The sequence below is a fragment of the Lepidochelys kempii genome, chromosome 3 (assembly GCF_965140265.1).
Source record: "Lepidochelys kempii isolate rLepKem1 chromosome 3, rLepKem1.hap2, whole genome shotgun sequence".
NCBI lineage: Eukaryota > Metazoa > Chordata > Testudines > Cheloniidae > Lepidochelys > Lepidochelys kempii.
Window position 1 is genome coordinate 2,727,521 of NC_133258.1, and position 19,314 is coordinate 2,746,834.

Genomic DNA, 19,314 nt, shown 5'->3' on the forward strand with positions numbered 1-19,314 from the left:
CCATCAAGCTATTGGGAGGTTGCGTCACTTGTGTTTCTTCTCAGAGCTTGTCAAATTTTGTTTCAGAAATTGGCAGTGCTTGAATCAGATTTCCTTCAAACTCCTATTCCTGCAGTGCTGACTTTCACTATTTATGGAAACTTTTAAAAACATGTCTGCTGTAATAAGAAGCTCTCTCTCTGAACTAAGTTTCTCATTTAACAAGTACAACAGAACTTCAGAATTACAAACACTTTAGGAATGGAGGCTGTTCGTAACTGAAATGTTCGTAACCCTGAACAAAACATTACGGTGGTTCTATCAAAAGTTTACACCTGAACACTGACTTAATACCGCTTTCAAACTTTACTATGCAGAAGAAAAATGCTGGTTTTAACCATCTTAATTTAAATGAAACAAGATGAGAAACAGTTTCCTTATCTTGCCAATTTTTAAAAAAAACTTTCCCTTTTTTTTTAAAGTAGTTTACATTTAACACAGTACTGTACTGCATTTGCCTTTTTTTCGTCTCTGCCGCTACCTGATTGCATACTTCTGGTTCCAAATAAGATGTGTGGTTGACTGGTCACTTTGTAATCCTGGTGTTCCTAACTCTGAGGTGCTACTATGTACTTGTGCAATTTCACTATCAGTCCTTGAAGTCTATAGGGTTCTTTGCACAATGGTTTTCTGGAAATAAGACCTACATTTTTAACAGTGAGGGTAATTAACCACTGGAACAATTTACCAGGGGTTGTGATGGATTCTCCATCACTGACCATTTTTAAATAAAGATTGGATGTTTTACAAAAAGATCTTGCCTGGGAACTATTTTGGATACGTTCTATTGAGCTGATCACAACTGGCTCGTCTATGAAAACTATAGACAAATCTGTTTCTGCCATGACTGATTTCTACTTGTAAATGCATTTATGAAACTGTTCACAATCAGAAACACGCGCCAGCATCTCTCTTTCAATCTGAGCCCAGTTCAGCAGTTTTCACCAGTGTTTTGGAAGCACATGCCACTGGGCAATCATTTTGCAGACGGGCAGCTCCCCTAACCTATATGACCTTGCACTGATGAGTCTTGATTAGGCTCTCGGTTAATCTCAAAATATTCCAGTTCTGGGACTGTTTTGTGGTAACTTCAGTTCAAAGTCTTAACAAGCTTTTCTCTTGCCAAGTGACCCCAGCACCTGCCAGGTGCCGCAGGGCGAAGGGTTTCTCGCCCTTCTCTGCGGGGCCATTTGCTTCGCAGACTCATCGCCCGGCAGGTTCCCTTCTAGATGGCGGGATGCAGGTGCCGTGACTTTTGCCCCACTTTTGGTCCCCTCGGGCTGCCCCAGGACACAGGTAACGGGGCCAAGAGCAGGCGCAGGGGTCGGGGGAGACTTTGAGCCCCAGCCCCAGGGCAGGGGTCAGTTCAAAGCCCTCATGCCCCCCGCCCAAATGCCACGGGTCACACACAAGGCTTCGTCCCGTCCCATGGGCCCCGTGCGGGCCCAGGCCGCCTCAGAGCGGGGCTCAGGCAGCCCGCCACAGGCCAGGCCCGGGCTACGAGCCACCCGCGCCAGCGGGCGGGCGGGCGGGCCGCAGCCCCCCTCAGTCCCACACAGCGCCTCAGGCTGGGGGGAGGGGGCGGGCGCCCACAGGCCTCCCCGCGCCCGCGCCACGCTGACATCATCCTTTCCCCGCTCGCACGCAACCCGCCCACCTCGGCGAAGGATTACCCGTGCGTGCCCATCAACTCCGACGTCTTTGCGGTGAACGCCAATCAGAGGCCGGGGGCGGGACTTCCTCGCGCCACGCCCGCTGCGCGGCGGCGCTAGCGGGAGGAGGGGCACGGGGAGGGAAGGAGGGGGTAGCGCGGCCTCGCCCAAGGCTCCACCCCCCCCCCCTCCTCCGCGAACGCGCGCGGCCCCGCTTCCCACGCCGACAAAGAGAGTGCTTGCGTCACCCCGTCCTCGGTGTCCGGCGGCGGCGCGCGCCGCTCTCTTTCCCGGCTCGGGGGAGCGCCAGCTGAGGGCCCCGCCCCTCCGCGGCCTCGGCTTTGCGTCGGCCCCGCGGAGGGCAGCGGCGCGCACGTCGCCCTGCCCCTCGGCTCGCGGCCTGTGCGTTTAACGAGCGGCGCGCGCAGCCTGAGGAGACTGAGGGGAGCCGCCGCCGCCGCCTTCCTGGGACTGGGAGTCCGCGGGCGCCGGAGCCGGGCGCGGAGGGAATGCGGCCAGGGGCAGCCGTCGGCGCAGCGTCCCCGTGAGCAGCGCGGGAGCCGCCGCCGCCTGCCCGGCCTGAGAGCGCGAGGAGCGTCCGCCCCCCGCCGCGCAGGGCAGGGGCAGCCCCGCCAGGGAAGCCATTTTGTGCCGCCCCGGCCGCCCCCTCCCCCACCGGCCGCCGGGCCGCCGCCCTGCCGGGCCGCCCCGGCTCCCTGCTGCACAGGCCCGCGGGGCCCCTGAGTGAGAGCGGCCCAGGCGGGGACGGGGGAGCCCGCAGCGGGCGGCGGCCGCGCTCCCCATGGCGAAGAAAACGTACGACCTGCTCTTCAAGCTGCTGCTGATCGGGGACTCCGGGGTCGGCAAGACCTGCGTGCTCTTCCGCTTCTCCGACGATGCCTTCAACACCACCTTCATCTCCACCATCGGTGAGTGAGCGGGGGCCCCCTCCCCCTTCCTCTCCGCCCTCGGGGAGGGACGGGAGGACCCCCCCCTTCCCCCCCCTTCCCCCCCCTGCCCCTTCATCTCCGCCTTCCGGGGAGCCTGATTCTCACCGGGGCGCGGGGAGAGGGAGGCTGCGTCCTCCCCTTCGTCTCCGCGGCCCTTGGTGGGCGAGCGGGGCCTGCCGCACCGACCCCCACCCGCCCTGCCTCGCCTGCTAGGGGGTGACTGGGACACCGACCCCCACATTCATCTCGGCCACCCGTGAGCGAGCAGCGGAGCCTTCTGTCCTCAAGGCACCCTGCCCCGTTGACCTGATCACGTCTCCCTTCCACCCCAACCGCACGCATCTTGCCGCTATCCATTGGTTTGCCCCGTTATGTCTCCTGCCATCGTTATTCGGGCGAGATCCTTCCTTAATCTCCACCGTTGGAGCGTGCTTGCAGAGAGACTTGGCCCACTCCCCTCCCAGGGGTGATTACACTTCCTTATGTGCATCCCAGTGCCAGGTTCATCTCCAGCATCTGTGAATAACCTTTGGAAATCTCCTTACCCCCCTGGGAACCTAACTCTCTCTCTCTCTCACCCCCAACATCCTTTTCACTAGTGGCTGGTAAGACTAGGTGAATTCTGGGGAGACCCACTGTTTCTCTATGATGCCACCCTCACTCTGTTGTTAGTGGGTGAGCCCCCTGGAAGTCCTGTCAGCAGCACACACTATTCCTTCCAGGAGAATTCTGTGCCACTGCGCAATGCAGAATTTGCACAGAAATAATGTTCCCTGCAGAATTCTGTTTTTTTCTTGATGAATTTGTGGTTTCCACTTAAATGCTCCTTTGGAAATTACAAATTCCAGTCCCGGGCGCGGTGGGGCAACATTTCCTCAATCTATTGTTGTCTGTATTGGTACAGACCACACTTCTGACAGGTATTTTGAAATACATTACCAAAATAATTGAAACTGATGTGATTTTTATTGTGTTGTTTTGACAAAATATACGGATTTTGCAGAATGTTTAATTGATGCAGAATTCCCCCAGGAGTAACCCTATGCCTGTATCTGAGTGTACAAACCCTCCCTCAAAATGGCTTTCATATCCATTCTTAAGGAAAAGAGGTGTGTTCTGAGATCTTCCCTCCCCATCTCGCTGTGCTCTTGACCAGATCTTGACCTCAAGACACTTCCCCATTAAACAGGTTTCATTATGGAATTTTTTTTTTTTTCTTTCCCGTGATCATCAACTGCATGTACTGTCTTGGGCTGAATGCGTGATCCTCTTTGATCAGCTGTACAACAGGACCGCTACTGTATCTGCCATACCACATGCAGCAGAAGTTAATTGATTCAGAAGTTCTGTCTTGGAAATTAGACTGTTTGGATTGGATTAAGCTCTGTAGGGCTTAGTGTGCAGACTTGAGTGACTGGCAGCACTGCTGCTCTTCTAAGGCAGGGAAGCATAGTACCAGTCATTCAAACATGAAGTATGAATAGTGGTAGCTATAAGTGTAGTTAGGCACCACTGTTCTGTTATGTTGTTAAGTCTGCTATATCTCTAATCAATCAAAGCTCAGATGTGGCCCTAAAAGTCCCACAAGAAATGGTGCTTTCTTAATCATTGAAGTTTGTGTAATTTAGGAAGGTATATTTGGTATTTAAGATTCCTAAGTAGCTACGGATAGTTGAGATGTACATGGTGGTTAGGCAGCAACTCAAGTGTCTTGGCCTGAAGCTCTTAGCTGCTTTATTTTTATAGCCCATGTTCCCACTCAAACTTTCATAACACCTCATCCAAGGAAAGTAGAATTGTTCAGTGCTGTGTTTTATTTCATTACAAGGGTCATAATTTAATTATTTAACCCATATTTGTCACTTGATATGCATTTGTCTGAGTTTCCATTGGACTAAGCATTGGTTGCTTTCCCTGGTGGTGGAAAATGGAGTTTTGTTTAGTCTGTGTTTCAAGTTCAAGCCCTTTAACGTTCAATTTAAGGAATTGGTGGTATGTAGTGGTGATACTGTCCTAGTCATGCCACAGAGAATATGCATTATTAACACAATGTTTAGGCATTTATAAGTAAGATTCTAAACTGGTCGAAGCCTTATGAGTAGCTTGAGTATAGGCAAAAGTTTATCCTTGGAAGCAAATTGTCAGTTTTGAGGTACTGGAGATTAATAGTGTTGGGCTCTCTTGTGCTTCTGTCTACACCAGGAGTGGGCAAACTATGGCCCGGGGGCCCCATCTGGCCCTCCAGACGTTTTAATTTGGCCCTCGAGCGCCTGCCAGGAAGTGGGGTCCAGGGCTTGCTCCAGATGGGGAGCAGGGTCAGCGTCTTGCCCCACTTTGCACGGCTTCCAGAAGCAGCAGCATGTCCCACTCTCCGGCTCCTACACATAGGGGCAGCCAGGGGATTCCACACACTGCCCCAAGCACCGCCCCTGCAGCTCCCATTTTCTGGGAACTGCAGCCAATGGGAGCTGCAGGGGCGGTGCCTGCAGACAAGGCAGCATGCAGAGCTGCCTGCACGCAGCTCCGTCTAGGAGCCGGAGGGGGGACATGCCGCTATTTCTGGGAGCTGCTTGAGGTAAGAGCTGCCCAGAGCCTGACGCTCTACCATGCCCCAGCCCTCATCCCCCTCCTGCCCTCTGAACTCCTCTGTCCCAGCCTGGAGCACCCTCCTGCACTCGCAACCCCTCAGCCCCACCCCAGAGCGTGTGTCCCCAGCTGGAGCCCACCTGCACCCCAACCTTCAATTTCATGAGCATTCATGGCCCGCCATACAATTTCCATACCCAGATGTGGCCCTTGGGCCAAAAAGTTTGCCCACCCCTGGTCTATACCATAGCTATGTTCTAGAGTCCATGGATGGGATTTTTTAAGTGTGCCTGGAGTGACTTAGGCACATCTAGAGTCTACGGACAGGATTTTCCAGAACATAGCGATTGTGCAGACTGAGAAGCATAAATCCCATTGGAAGTTAATAGGACATGTGTTCCTATCACTTGGGTGCTACTGAAAATCCTACACTATGTATCTAATTTGTGCTCCTGGAATGCATAAAACAGTGATTTTTTTTAGAACAAAATCCAACTCCAATGAATTGATGTGTTGTCTCAAAGCTAATGTGAACTAATAATCCAGGTTTTATTTGGCATTCAGAACTTCCTTTATGACCATGTGAGATTCTCAAATTGGTCTGTAGAATAGTTGCTAATGGATTGTGAAAAGCTGTCTTGTTACATAGTGCTGGCTTCTGACTGCTAAATTGTGTAAAGATGGCTGAAAATACATTTTCCATCTAAGAAACTTTTATTTACTGCTTGATTGTTATGAAATCATGAAAGGGATGCACTTTGAATGAATGCAAATAGAGTAGGAGTGGAACATGCAACTCCTCTTAAGATGTGGCCCACCCATACTATGGAAAAACCTAAGGTGCATTAAAACATTGGTCCTCTTGCACTTGCCTAAGCGCTACTCTGAAGGGTGAATTGTTGACATATAAAATGGCTGAGTAATCTGTCTGAAAATGGATTATCACGCACTAACACTTTCAATTGTAGATCCTAGGCCTTGCCTGCACTAAAGACTCTCTGAAAATCTTCTCCATTGGTATAATACTGGTGTAGAGCCCACAAGTGTTTGACAGATCTATATGACATGGTGGTTATGATGATGTCAGCCTCTATGTGAGAACTTCTGCTGGTAGCACGAGAGGTGCTGTACCAGTTCTGCAGCAATGGTGGGAGACTTTCAGCAAAGCTCAGTGCAGATGCAGCCTTTGACATGGTTCAATAAGGAAGTAACAAGTGCGTTCCCAGTTTGTATCGATTTAGTAAGGTGAACTATAGCTTATTTACCTACTTAAATTATATCAGAGCCTTATCATATTTAAGAGTGGATAAAACATGGTTGCCGGTAGCTAACTGACTATAATTTGGTATACTTTATTGCTTTTAGCAACCAACTACAAAGCACTCACTTTAGTTCATTCTTGAAACATTAGTTGAACTTTTGTGTATATGTGAAAGACTTTATTACCATGGCTAGAGGTGCTATAAATAAGCTCTCCTGCAGAATCCCTAGGTCATCATAACCTCCCTGAATAGAGCAGGGAATCTATCTTCAAAAGCTTTGGGACTTATTTAAAGTAGGCTGTGAATACCCTATGGGAGGGATAAAAATCTGTCATAAAACACACTTTTTTTTTAAACAGTCCCGTATTCTTTAGTGCTTGCATTTAGTGAAAAACTGCTTGGGTTCAGGGAGTAAAACGTGTTTATATCATGAGCATGGGCAAATAGATCTTGTGTCGGGTGGGTATGCTTTCATGCCAATTTTGGAAGGATGTCAGTGTTTCACAGAACGTAACATACAAAATTTGTGCTTAGGTGTCTAAATTGAATTGAAACAGTTATTCTGGTGCATGAGAACCTGTCTGTGAAACTGACCAGGTGTTTTTTATTATTATTTTTGCATTAGCAAACTGCACATAAACAAAAACTAAACTAGATCTGGGGAAAACCCTTGATTTTAATAATTTGATGCTAATGCAAGCAAACATAAGTATCCCCTTCTGAGTGCCTCTCAATTTTATCCAAACTAACACATTTTTGTCATGGATCTTAATGAAAATGCTTCCCTTAATGTTCTCTTCTTCCTCTCTGCATTTGTAGTGAGGGGAGTTTCCTAAAAGGCTCCATTTATCTTAAGAAACCATATCTCCAGTTTAAGTGATGATAGAGGTAAACGTGTATTAAACTACACCAGGAAAACTAAATCATAGTACTGATTGTTCCAAATCTAAAGCATTAGGCAGTGTACAAAATTGTACTCCACATAACACCATTCTTTAATCTGTACTCCTTGAAGTAGCTGTATTTTATGAGTATGGAGTACTTGTCTTTTCATAGAAGATACTGAGTGAAAACTAAACAAGTAGCTCGCTTTAAGGTCCATTCCAAAATTGTCAAGCATCTTCTTTGGTGTCAAGCTAAGCTTTGGTCAGAATTTGTATCTAGACAAAATGAGTCCTGGATATCAAAATCAAACTAGCATAATGATTTCCCCCCCCCCCCCCCCCGTCTTAGGTTTCTTATCCCCCTCGTGGCTCTAAGCACTTGTGAGGGAAGGGCCCCATGAAGAACTGGGGTGAAGGAAGGAACCAGTGGTAACTTCATTTTGATTGTAGTTGAGCAGTTTCATATGGAGATTGCTCTGAATTCTGGGAAACAGTAAATTGTCTCCAGGGTCCGGAAATTTAAGTACCATTGGAACACGTGTCCCCAGTTTGAGGTTTACTGACCTTGTATCTGCCCTTTCATATTAACATGCTCGTTCAGCTTCCATCTCTTCGTTTCAGTCAAACAAATCCACATTTGCTAACCATACTCAAATGACACTGAGCTCATGGGAAGGAGCGTCTCTTAAGGTTTGTCCACAAGGAAACTTCAACAGTATGACTGCTAGTAAGTACATCACTTTGTAGCTATACTGACATAACTCCCAGAGTAAAGATTCTTGTTACAAAGTAACTGCACATGTTATGATGCCATAGTTCCCTGTGTAGACAAACGCCTAAGCCTGCCACTCTGAATTCAGTTGCCTTCTGTTGATTGTAGACTATCTCATCTCTCCAGTTGCTAATGCCTCTATTAATTCCTTATGCTCTTTAGGTCAGGGGTGTCAAATTTATGCAGAGGAGAGGGCTGTATTCTGTTTTGTTATGGTCCATGGCCCAAGTTACAAATTGAAGACTTGCATGCTATCCACAAGGCACAGTGGAATGCCCACTGATTTCTTTAGGAGGCTTTCACAGAGATTGATGGTGGAGTATATGGCCTTTATTTAGTTACTGTGTCTGATTTGTTCAGTGCCTTGTTATGAGGATAACCTACTTCCCTTTAGGCCCACTGCTGTTTTCCTTCCTCATCCTTTTATCCCCCTTTTTGATATCTTTGAGTATCCCCTGTTCTCCTGATTTCCCTCCCTGCAGCAGTTCCAACCTGCCTTATCTCCATTCAAATTATATAGTAAACATCGCAAAAAGAAAAGGAGTACTTGTGCCACCTTAGAGACTAACAAATTTATTTGAGCATAAGCTTTCGTGAGCTACCGCTCACTTCATCGGATGCATTCAGAATGCATCCGATGAAGTGAGCGGTAGCTCACGAAAGCTTATGCTCAAATAAATTTGTTAGTCTCTAAGGTGGCACAAGTACTCCTTTTCTTTTTGTGAATACAGACTAACAAGGCTGCTACTTTGAAACCCATAGTAAACATTGTCATTCAGCAGTTGTTGGGCTCTATCAGGTTGACATCCCGCTGGAGAGCTCACAGTTCTGAGGTGTTGTTTCAGGCTCTCTGCAGACCTAGTCAGATATCACTGGTTTCAGAGTAGCAGCCGTGTTAGTCTGTATCCACAACAGATATCACTGTTATACCCAGTTCACATCTTGAAGGCTCTCAGCAGCCATGAGGGCCAAGACTCTGTTTGGAAAAACAAAAAACTCAGATTTTGGATATTCCAAATGTCATGTAGGCTGTAAGTTTGACACCCCTGCTCTAGGCTTGAAAATAATTTGTGGTGTTTTGTAATAGGCATAATGAGGAGCTTGGGCTCCTCACCTCAGTGTTTTTAGAGTAGTTATTACTTGAAATTAGAGCCTAATATTTATGAACTATCCAGCTTTCAGTAAACTTAAGTGGCAAGCTAAAGGAGCATCTAGTAAACCCTATTAAAAACTGACTGGATGGCTCCTGTTCAGGGTGGGGGAAAGAAGAGCCTGGTGCTGCAAGAACCCTTCCTTTGTGTGGAGAAACTTGGAGTAGAGGTTGCCATTAAGGATGTAAAATAGTAGAGTTAACCAGTAAGCATTAGTCTTACCGGTTAACAACCCACCCTAACAGTTAACCCCAGCTGCATCAGCCGGAGCAGCCGTGGCCAGAGCGGCCCTGGCCCCAGTGGTTAACTGGTTAAACGATATAATTTTAATTTAAATGGTTAACTTTTAAAAACAATATTTACGTCCCTAGTTGTCATGGGTCTGTAGTTTCGTGTTACATGTTTCTTTTGTGCATTTAGCCACAGATGTAGGGACCTTTTCTTTTCATGCCTGAAGAGCTTACTTGTGTTTCTCCCCCACTATCCTCCCCTGCCCACTTAGTAGTGGGTTAGTTAGATAACAGAAATAATTTAACCTACTCTATAGTTAAACTAGCTTGATCTTTGTTGGCACTGGGAGTACTAAGGCTGATCTAGATTTGAAAGACCTGGTCTAAGCAGTGTTTTGAGCCCCTCTACTTGGAGCTGTCTAACTTGCTTCGGGGGGCTTTCTGCCCTGACCAGTGCTCAGACCTAAGCACCAACACCTTGGGATCCATACCATTAGGACGTGCTTGTGATGGAGGCCTTACAATCCAGGACCCTTGTTCTGCCTTCGGATTAACAGCCAGTTCTGAGGATATCGAAGCAACTGAACCCAGCACTGGTAGCACCAAAACATGTACCAGCCTTTCTGTAGCCCATTCCAGTTCAGAGGAAGGGTCTACTTCTAGAAGGAAGATCTGGGAAAGGGATGCAGGTTCTGGAACCTCCATGTGCCAAAGCATTGATTGGCATGGGGGGAAAAATGCTGCTAGGCGGTATCTGATTTTTGCAGTGTACCCATCTGGCACAAGGAGTTTCTTCAATATTAAAATCTGCCTTTTGCCAAGAGTATGTGGGAAGTGTGTGCGCCTTGGTATCTAGGACACTCTGGGCCCAAGCCTTGAGCTTCAGAAACCTTCTAAAAAAGCTGGGTCTGTTGGGACCACACACATGCATCCATTGTGACAGGGGTCATAGCTGAAGTTAAGGGCTGTGTGGTCCAATAACTTCAGTCCCTATTCTATAAAATTATGCGTGTGGAGGAGGCAGAGACCTTTTGTCTTAAGAATGTTGCTGATATAGTGAGGGTTGTCTCTGGAATAGAGCTTGGTACATATTTAAGTTTAAATAGCATGCTGACGACAATGTCAGAACTCTACAATGATTCCACCTCCAATTACTGATCTTTTTCTCTGAGTAAAAGGCAAACATCCTTTGTCATGCTTTCACGTTTTTCTTAAATGACTGCAGCAACTTCTATTTTCTTCTCCGGTAGATAGCAGTAGGTAGGAATGCATCTTTCTCCGTGTGCATGCTTGTATCCTTTTATTGAGATTTTTCTAGTGGCTGTATGGCCAGCCAACATACATTGCTGTCAGTGGTTTTTCCTCTTGTTTCTTCACTAGCAGTATCTTGCAGTGGACCAGTTTAGATCTGTCTGAAGGGGTGTAATCAGAGTAAAGTGTGTGTTTCAACTGCTCAGTTTGTGCTATACTGAATTTGATAGTATAAAATTTTGTAACCTGTGAAGTTCAAATCTTACACCTTTCTTTTTAGTGGCAAATTATCAACTGATCTCTGGTATGTCTTTGCATGTCATGATCAGAGTGCTTCTGAATGGCATTCTTGCTAAAGTTTCTGGAAGGTCTGGAACAGCAATTTAAATTGTCATTTTTAGTGGTGTTTTGGTGGTAAATGTCTTAGAGTCTAACTCTTCTGCTTTCCTGCTGCAGTAAACCAACTTTCAATAGTACATATGATAATGAATTTGAACAAAACTCTTTTTCTGCACTTGGTCAAATGAACACTGGTCACCTGTCCACAATATTGATCAGCAACTTTCACATTTACTATAGTTAGTATGAGACAGTGATGACCGAACAATGAGATGAACTAGCCAGTCTTAGATGATGTCGGATGCACACTTGGCAGACGATCCTAGATTGTAGCAAACCAAACCCTCATAATAGTTCATGATTCCTCCTGCTCCTATCAAAACATCACTGCAGTTGACTTCAACCTTTCTGCAATCACTAATTCCTCCTTCAGTTCCTCTTCTCCCCATCCCACCAGGCTTTCAGACAAATACATTGTTTGTGCAGATTCCCTAGGGGAACACACTGAAAATCCACTTTTTCATTTTTTTCTGAAATAAATGTTTCACAGCCTTGTTAATGGAACGGAAACATACTGTGTATTCCCTACTAAATAACCTTTAGCAGTCACTACGTGATTTCAGCCCATGCAATCAGAGACTAATCAAATCATTCCCAAATGGTAGAGGGTGAGAGAGACAAAATGCAGACTACACCAAGCCTGTTGAAGCAACATGTCAAGTCACAGGCCTACGAAATTAAGTTATGGAGCTGTAGTTGAGGTTTCTGGAAAGGAGGGTGCAAGCCATCAGAAGACAGGTATTGAAATGAAAGATAATATAGTGCTTCTGTGCCAAGGTTGAGTGGTGCCTGTTGGCCTTCTGGTGGACCTGGTGTTTGCCCTTTTCTTTAGGGACATGTCCACTTTTATGCTAAAGATCCTCCACTTCATTCAAGAGGCCAGAAGACTTCAATTATAAGAAACAATGAAGGATGATGTTTCAGACACATCTAGGCTGCAGCTGTTGGACAACATCTGATATCCTTATCCTTCTTAAATCCGTCCTTTGAAATCCAATTTGGTGACGTGTGCATGGGACTAGGGAATAATTTCGTAATTGGGCATTACTTCATGAGATGCTTATGATGGTATGAGTGTAATATAATATCTCATAGAAAGGTGACAGGGCCAGAAAGAGTGAGTTAACTCACAGACTGACCTGACCCATGGCCGAACTTTAGAGACTGGTTAGGAAGAAATGTAAATGAATATTGCTTTGAAATGCAAGCCTGTATTGTTAGAGATAGAAGAGTAGATGTGTGCTCAGATCTTGTGATGTAAGCAAACAAGTCTTGTCTAGGGCTATAGCTTTGATTCAAAGATCAAAAAAGGAATATTAACATTTAGGAAGATACTTGAGTGAAATAATATTATTGTCTGTCTCTTTGAAGGTTGTGATAACCTGTGTCTGAACTGGTTAATGGATAAATTATCCTGTGCTAATTGCCATGATGTTTGGAAGAAGGAAAGTTAAGCCTATTGTTTTGTCAGGCCAAAAGGCTGCAGGAAATGTATAAAAGCCTTGGGACACGATCCTTCTTCATCTCGGATCTGCTTTGGGTTTCAAGAGGGGGAAACCTTAAGCCATAAGGATTGAGATCCCCAGTCACTGACTGGAGTCACTCTGAATATGGACATTGGACTATAACCTATGGACTATTTCTAAAAGGACTTTTGGCAACTACAAGCTCATCTCCGCTATGTATCTGAACTTCAAGAATTGAATTCAAGTCTGTATGTATATTGATCTTTTAACGATCTCTCTCCTCTCCTTTTTAAATAAATTTTAGTTTAGTTAATAAGAATTGACTGTAAGCATGTATTTGGGGTAAGATCTAAGTTATTATTTGACCTAGGTCTGGGGCTTGGTCCTTTGGGGTCAGGAGAACCTTTTCTTTTATATGATGAAATGAGATTTTCAGAATTTATCATCATATGTTTGACATGTGCCTCTGGATGGAGGCCTGAGGCTGGGTACTTTAAGGGAACTGCATTATTTGGACGTCTGAGTAACCAGTGAGGTACTATAGAAGCTGTTTTGGCTGGCTTGGTGAATCTAAGTATTGGAATATCCACCAGCATTTGGGGTTTGTTTGCGCCATTCTGTTTACAGTTCACCCTGATTGAGTGACCTCAGCTGGCTCCCACAGGCAGTATCGTCACAATGCTCAAATAGATTTGGTGCTAATATAAAAATGTATATTTCTTTAGTTTCTTGGTTTACATTGCTTAGCAACTCCTGTTTTTACACTTCTTTATTTTGAGCATCAGTAGTCTCTTGAATAAAGGTGTGACCTTCCTTTTCCCCAACAATATGGTTTTTATTGGCTTGAATAGAAATTAGGCAACATGTATTAACTACCATAACAGTAATGCATAGATGCTCCTTTCGTTGAGTGCAACAGGGTGTTCACTTTTTAACCATTCATGTTTTAAATAGAAGTCTCTTAATAGTTGCCCTCAGTGAGTAACTTTTCTGTCTTTAGAGGTTATGGTTAAAGCTGAAGTTTTTACTTGAAGGATTCCTTGACTTTTATGAATATCCATGGCTCCTGATATTTTGAGACCAATCAAAGATTCTAGTTAATTATGCTGGATCATCTGTTCCAGCTGTGACTAAGCAGATGAGATGGGACTTGTGTTGCTTAAACTGGGCACAACTTCAATAAGCAGATCTCCTAAATCAGTACTAGACCGGTGGTGCCCTCCTCAGGGAGCCAAAACCATAAGTCACTGTTGCTAAGGCAGAGAGGCAAGAGTGAACTCTGCAGGAGCTTAAACTTTGACAGCTTTGTGCCATGCCAATCTGTCTGCTTCACCAGCAGACGCTTCTAGCCTAAACCCTGCCTTGCAGGCAACATTCAGTGTTCAAGTTCCCCTGAGGTCTTTCTGTAGTGTCCAGTCCCCTGCATTGGACACTCATAGAAATTAACCAGATCTGCTGTTTGCAAAGAAACTGCAGCCTGTTGCCTTAACTGAGGATGCACACCTTACTTTAATATAACAGCACTGACGTGGCTTATACTATAAGATTCAAGTGATACTAAGCAAGAGGAAAAGAATAAGTATGGTTAGTGACTAAGACCTGGTCTACACTACAAAATTAGGTCAATATAACTGCTACTCAGGTGTGAAAAAATCCCCTCCACCCATTCCAGGGATGCAGTTAAACTGACCTAACCCCCAGTGTTAGCACTAGGTCGACAGGAGAATTATCACGGAGAATTATCACGTTTCAGGGAGGTCGAGTACCTGTGCCAAGGGGAGAACCCTTCCCATCAGCATAGCTAGTATCTTCACCGAAGTGCTACAGTGGTGTCACTACAGCGTTGTAAGTGTAGATAAGCCCTAAAACTTAACTTTAGCAAGTTACAATCTTTGCTTAACCAGCTTTCTCACTTATTTCAAGCTACCAGCATCTCTAATAGCTCAGGCAGGAGCATCAGTTCAGAAGCAGAGAGTGATGATCCTTTTGTCCCTTAAGTGATGGATTCTAAGATGGCTCTTTGCTTCTGCTTATTTCCCAAAAGTCCTTATTTTGTCTCTAGAGTCTGGGTGACCCCATGGTTTTTCTTTGCTTGTTGACACCCCATCTCCTATTGACTCATGACTTCCATTGCTTTGGTTTTACAATACCTAATTCCCATTAGAGATGGGGGAAATAGCACTTTCCCTCCTGTCTGGTGGAGAACGTATTTCTCACTTTGTTTGGTTATACTCCAAAGCATGAAACAGCAAGTATCCATTTATCAATTGTATTCATCACCTGTCACCGGCTTTCGTAAAGATCTTACTCTGCACTTTTTTGTAGTACAGTAGTATTGAATATAATTGTCACAACACAATGCAGACTTAGGGAATCCATCATCAGTAGATGTTTGAAATAGCCATCTTGCTCTTCAGAGGCCTAGGTAATTCCTGCAACTAAAAGAAAAGGCTAGCAAAATAGCCCCTTACGAGGCAGGGGGAATAAAACTGATAAGGAAAGCATGAGACATGGAGTACACTGAACTCACTGCAGCTTCAGTGGATCCTCCAAATTGACTTTGTAGGACTGCCTTCACCACACTGATAAAAATCTATTGTGCTCCTAAATGGGCACTCCTCTGGGTGAGATTTGGAGCTTTGCCTCATTGGATCCAGATACTGAGATGGAATTTTGCCAAGGACCTTGGTTCCATGAGACGTCCTGGCAGAGTTACCTAGAATGTTGACCCGACTTGAGTCCTGACCCCACAAACAAACACTTTGACTTGTGTGGTGCTTTTTAACTGGAGTTGGTTGGCTTGTCAGGTAAAGGCTGCAGCTTGAGTTAGCACAAATTACCAGTTGAGAACACAACCACTCTATAGTTAAATGTTTTGCAGTGTGACCAGGCTAATTTAAGAGGAGTTTGTGATTTAATTCTAGAGTGAAGACATACCCCATTGTCAGTCTTAAGCCTGGTCTACACTGGGGGGATCGACCTAAGATACACAACTTCAGCTATGACGTATCTTAGGTTGACTTACCTCGTGTCCTCACGGTGTGGGGTCGACTGCCGCTGCTCCCCCGTGGACTCTGCTTCCGCCTCTTGCCGCAGTGGAGTTCGAGTCAATGGCAGAGCAATTGAGGATCGATGTATTGTGGGTAGTGTAGACGTACCAATACTGCTTGGGGTGTGCTGGCCGGCTCAAGAGCAAGTCTTGAAGCAGGGTTCTTTTAAGCTTCTCTTTTGGGAGGAGTAAAATTTTGAGGGAGCAATTTCTCTTGATATCTGTGGTCTGAAGTTTCTTATCACCACATCTGCTTAGGTCTTCTGGATTTTTCCAAAACCCTGATCCTGTGTGATGCAAAAAGGTCTGTGAAATGCTTATCTAGCCATGCCATGCTGTGGATTTATCTTGTTGGTGGAGGTGGTAGAGGGAACTAGGAGTACTCAAAGCTGCATGGTTCCTATCCGTGAATAGTCAGAGGGACTCAAATTTGCTAGATATAACATTGGGTTTTCTGCACTGTTAAGTTAATGGGTTTTGACGGGGAATGAAATAGCAATGCTGTAATTTAGCCTACTGGAAAAACAGATGCATTGCTTTAAAGCAGTACTTTACTTCTGTAACTCTCTAGTATTTACCTACTTAATCTAATGTTTCAGCTATCAACATTTTCCAGAAATCAGCAGAGAATAGTGGACTGACTCTCACTTCAGCTTCTTGCCCTGATTGGCTTGTCAAATCAGGGGATATCAACTCATAATGCTGAAAAAGTATCACTGCCTTACAAAAGCTTGAGAGGCTACTCTGTACCTTAGCTAATTGTTTATACAAGACCACCAACTGAATATTCAACATGCCTTTGAGACTATGTTCAGACCCTCTGTACTGGATGCCGGTATAACTTCTACATTAAGGATATACTTCCACATGCATTCAACGGTGTATCCGTTTCTGTAAACTCTCTGTGGCTTTTCTAGTCAGTGTGGCACATACATGTGCACCGTCCCGTGCTTTAAAAATTAATGCTATGACTGTTAAAGTTGTTGAGATTCATATCCATTTATTTCTGGTCAAAGTGAAATATGCTGCCTTTAACACCTAGACGCTGCCATTCATTCTTTGAGGCCTATATTTGAAAGTTAAGATCTTGCTTTTAACTAGAAATGCCTTGCTCTAATACTGCAAATGTCCTCAAAAATGTTGAATAGGCCACAGAATCAATCTTGGACCCTAATCTAGAGAAGGAAGGCCTACAATCTAAACAATTAAAAAAAAAAAAAACCCCAAAACCTACTACTTATAACTTAAGCTATGTTTTAGTCACAGGTATTTATAGTAAAAGTCAAAAAGAAAAGGAGTACTTGTGGCACCTTAGAGACTAACCAATTTATTTGAGCATGAGCTTTCGTGAGCTACAGCTCACTTCATCGGATGCATACCGTGGAAACTGCAGCAGACTTTATATACACACAGAGAATATGAAACAATACCTCCTCCCACCCCACTGTCCTGCTGGTAATAGCTTATCTAAAGTGATCATCAGGTTGCGCCATTTCCAGCACAAATCCAGGTTTTCTCACCCTCCACCCCCCCCCCACACACACACATTCACTCTCCTGCTGGTGATAGCCCATCCAAAGTGACAACTCTTTACACAATGTGCATGATAATCAAGTTGGGCCATTTCCTGCACAAATCCAGGTTCTCTCACCCCCCTCCCAAAAACCCCACACACAAACTCACTCTCCTGCTGGTAATAGCTCATCCAAACTGACCACTCTCCAAGTTTAAATCCAAGTTAAATCAGAACATCTGGGGGGGGGGTAGGAAAAAATGAGGGGAAATAGGCTACCTTGCATAATGACTTAGCCACTCCCAGTCTCTATTTAAGCCTAAATTAATAGTCTCCAATTTGCAAATGAATTCCAATTCAGCAGTTTCTCGCTGGAGTCTGGATTTGAAGTAAAAGTCCTGGGCTGTAAAATTTTGTTTACTGCCCGTGACCTGTCCATGACATCTACTACATACGCCTAAACCTTGGGGGTGGACGCGGCCCAGGGGTTGCTGGAGAGGGGGCTGGCGGGGCTGGGGCAGGCTCCTTACCTAGCTCCACGTGCTGCCTTCACTCCTTCCCAAGCCCTGGTTCTGCATCTCCCATTGCTTGGGAACCACAGCCAATGGGAGATGCAGGGGCGGTGCCTGCAGGCAGAGGCAGCACATGGAGCTAGGAGCTATGGGATGAGAGTTCCTGTTGCCCTTCCGGGGAGCTCCCCACAGGTAAGCACTGCCCTGGACCCCCGGCCCTGAGGTGCCTCCCCAGCCCTGAGGTGCCCCCCCACCCCAAAAAACCCACCTGCTGCTGTGGACCTGAGACTGTCCCCACAGCAGCACGTGCAACTGGCTATGGGGCTGCTCAGGCAACTCCCGGGGCCAGCCACACCAGGCTGATGCAGAAGTCACAGAGGTCATGGAAAGTCACGGAATCCGTGACCTCCATGACAAACATAGAGCCTTACGTATAACTAAAGCAAAATAGACATTGTTCAGGTTCTCTAGCAGCAGGTAGTGTTTCTGTTTGCACATGTTCCTCCTTACTACTGGGGGACTTCTGCAACAAAAGCTTAACAATTCTGTGCACAATATTTCAAAATTCTGCATATTTTATTTGCCAGAACAACACAATATAATCACACCAGTTTCAATTATTTTGATAATTTATTTCAAAATACCTGTCAGCAATTATGCCTGAAACAATACAGACAAAGATTCAGGAAACGTTTTTTGACACCAGAGGCTTGGGGAAGTTGGGGTAACAGAGGAGCTGAGGGAGAGGGGAGTAGTTGCTGGGAAGGAGCCTGGGTGTGAACTTGGAGGGTGGTTGGTTGTGGATGGGGGAAGATGGAACAGGTTTTTTTGGATGGGGTGGGATTGTTATGAATCCTCCACCATGCAGACCCTGGCTGACCTCTAGCCTCTCTCATTCAGCCAGGCACATCTGTCCCCTCCCCCATGGTACTCTGCACCCCCACTCAGCCACACTCTCTCCCCCCATCCTCATGTGGCCCAGTATCCTCCTCCACCACCTCCTCCTCCCTGTCCCCATGTGGCTCTGTGATCCACCAGCATTCCCATGTGCCCCATGCTATATGTAACCCCCCCACACACACTTATCCCGTGCTTCCTGACCTAGCCCCACAGGCAGGGCGCTGTGAGGAAGGCAGCTTCTTTCTCTTCCCTATCTGTAGATGGGACTGCTCCTGCCTGGGAGTGGCTGCTCTCTGTTGTGGAACCATAGTGGCCCCTGGTGGGCAAAAGGAGTAAGTCGGCAGAATGTATTTTCTGTGTGTTGGGGGGAATTCTGCGTGCCACATTAATTATGCATGTGCACAGTGGCGTAAAATTCCCCCAGGGGTACCCTCCTCTAAGGGAATCTAAAAGACAGCTTTAAGTGTGTGTAGTAGGAAGAGAGCCTGACATTTGCTCAGCCTGACTTGCTAACTTTGCTTTATATCAGCAAAGCCTGCCCACTACTTCAGCTCAGGCCTCTGATGCAAGGGCTTCTCTCTCAGGCTCTCTTCCTACTATAGTTCCCCCACTTTGTCTTTTTATGGGGAGGGTGTTTACACCCATCGTCCCGGAAAAGCATAATGCGTGCACTGAAGATGACTCAGAGGGGGCTAACC

At 45.8% G+C, this 19,314-nt stretch overlaps 1 protein-coding gene across 1 annotated transcript in view; it reads left to right on the forward strand.

Annotated features, from left to right (window-relative positions):
* Window positions 1-2,078: 2,078 nt before the first annotated feature.
* Window positions 2,079-19,314, forward strand: part of RAB10 (RAB10, member RAS oncogene family) — a 75,008-nt gene continuing 57,772 nt past the window's right edge. The window contains exon 1 of the mRNA XM_073335491.1: window positions 2,079-2,620. Within this exon, the coding sequence (XP_073191592.1) occupies window positions 2,494-2,620 (127 nt within the window). The 5' untranslated portion in view covers window positions 2,079-2,493. The remainder of the gene's footprint in view (window positions 2,621-19,314) is intronic.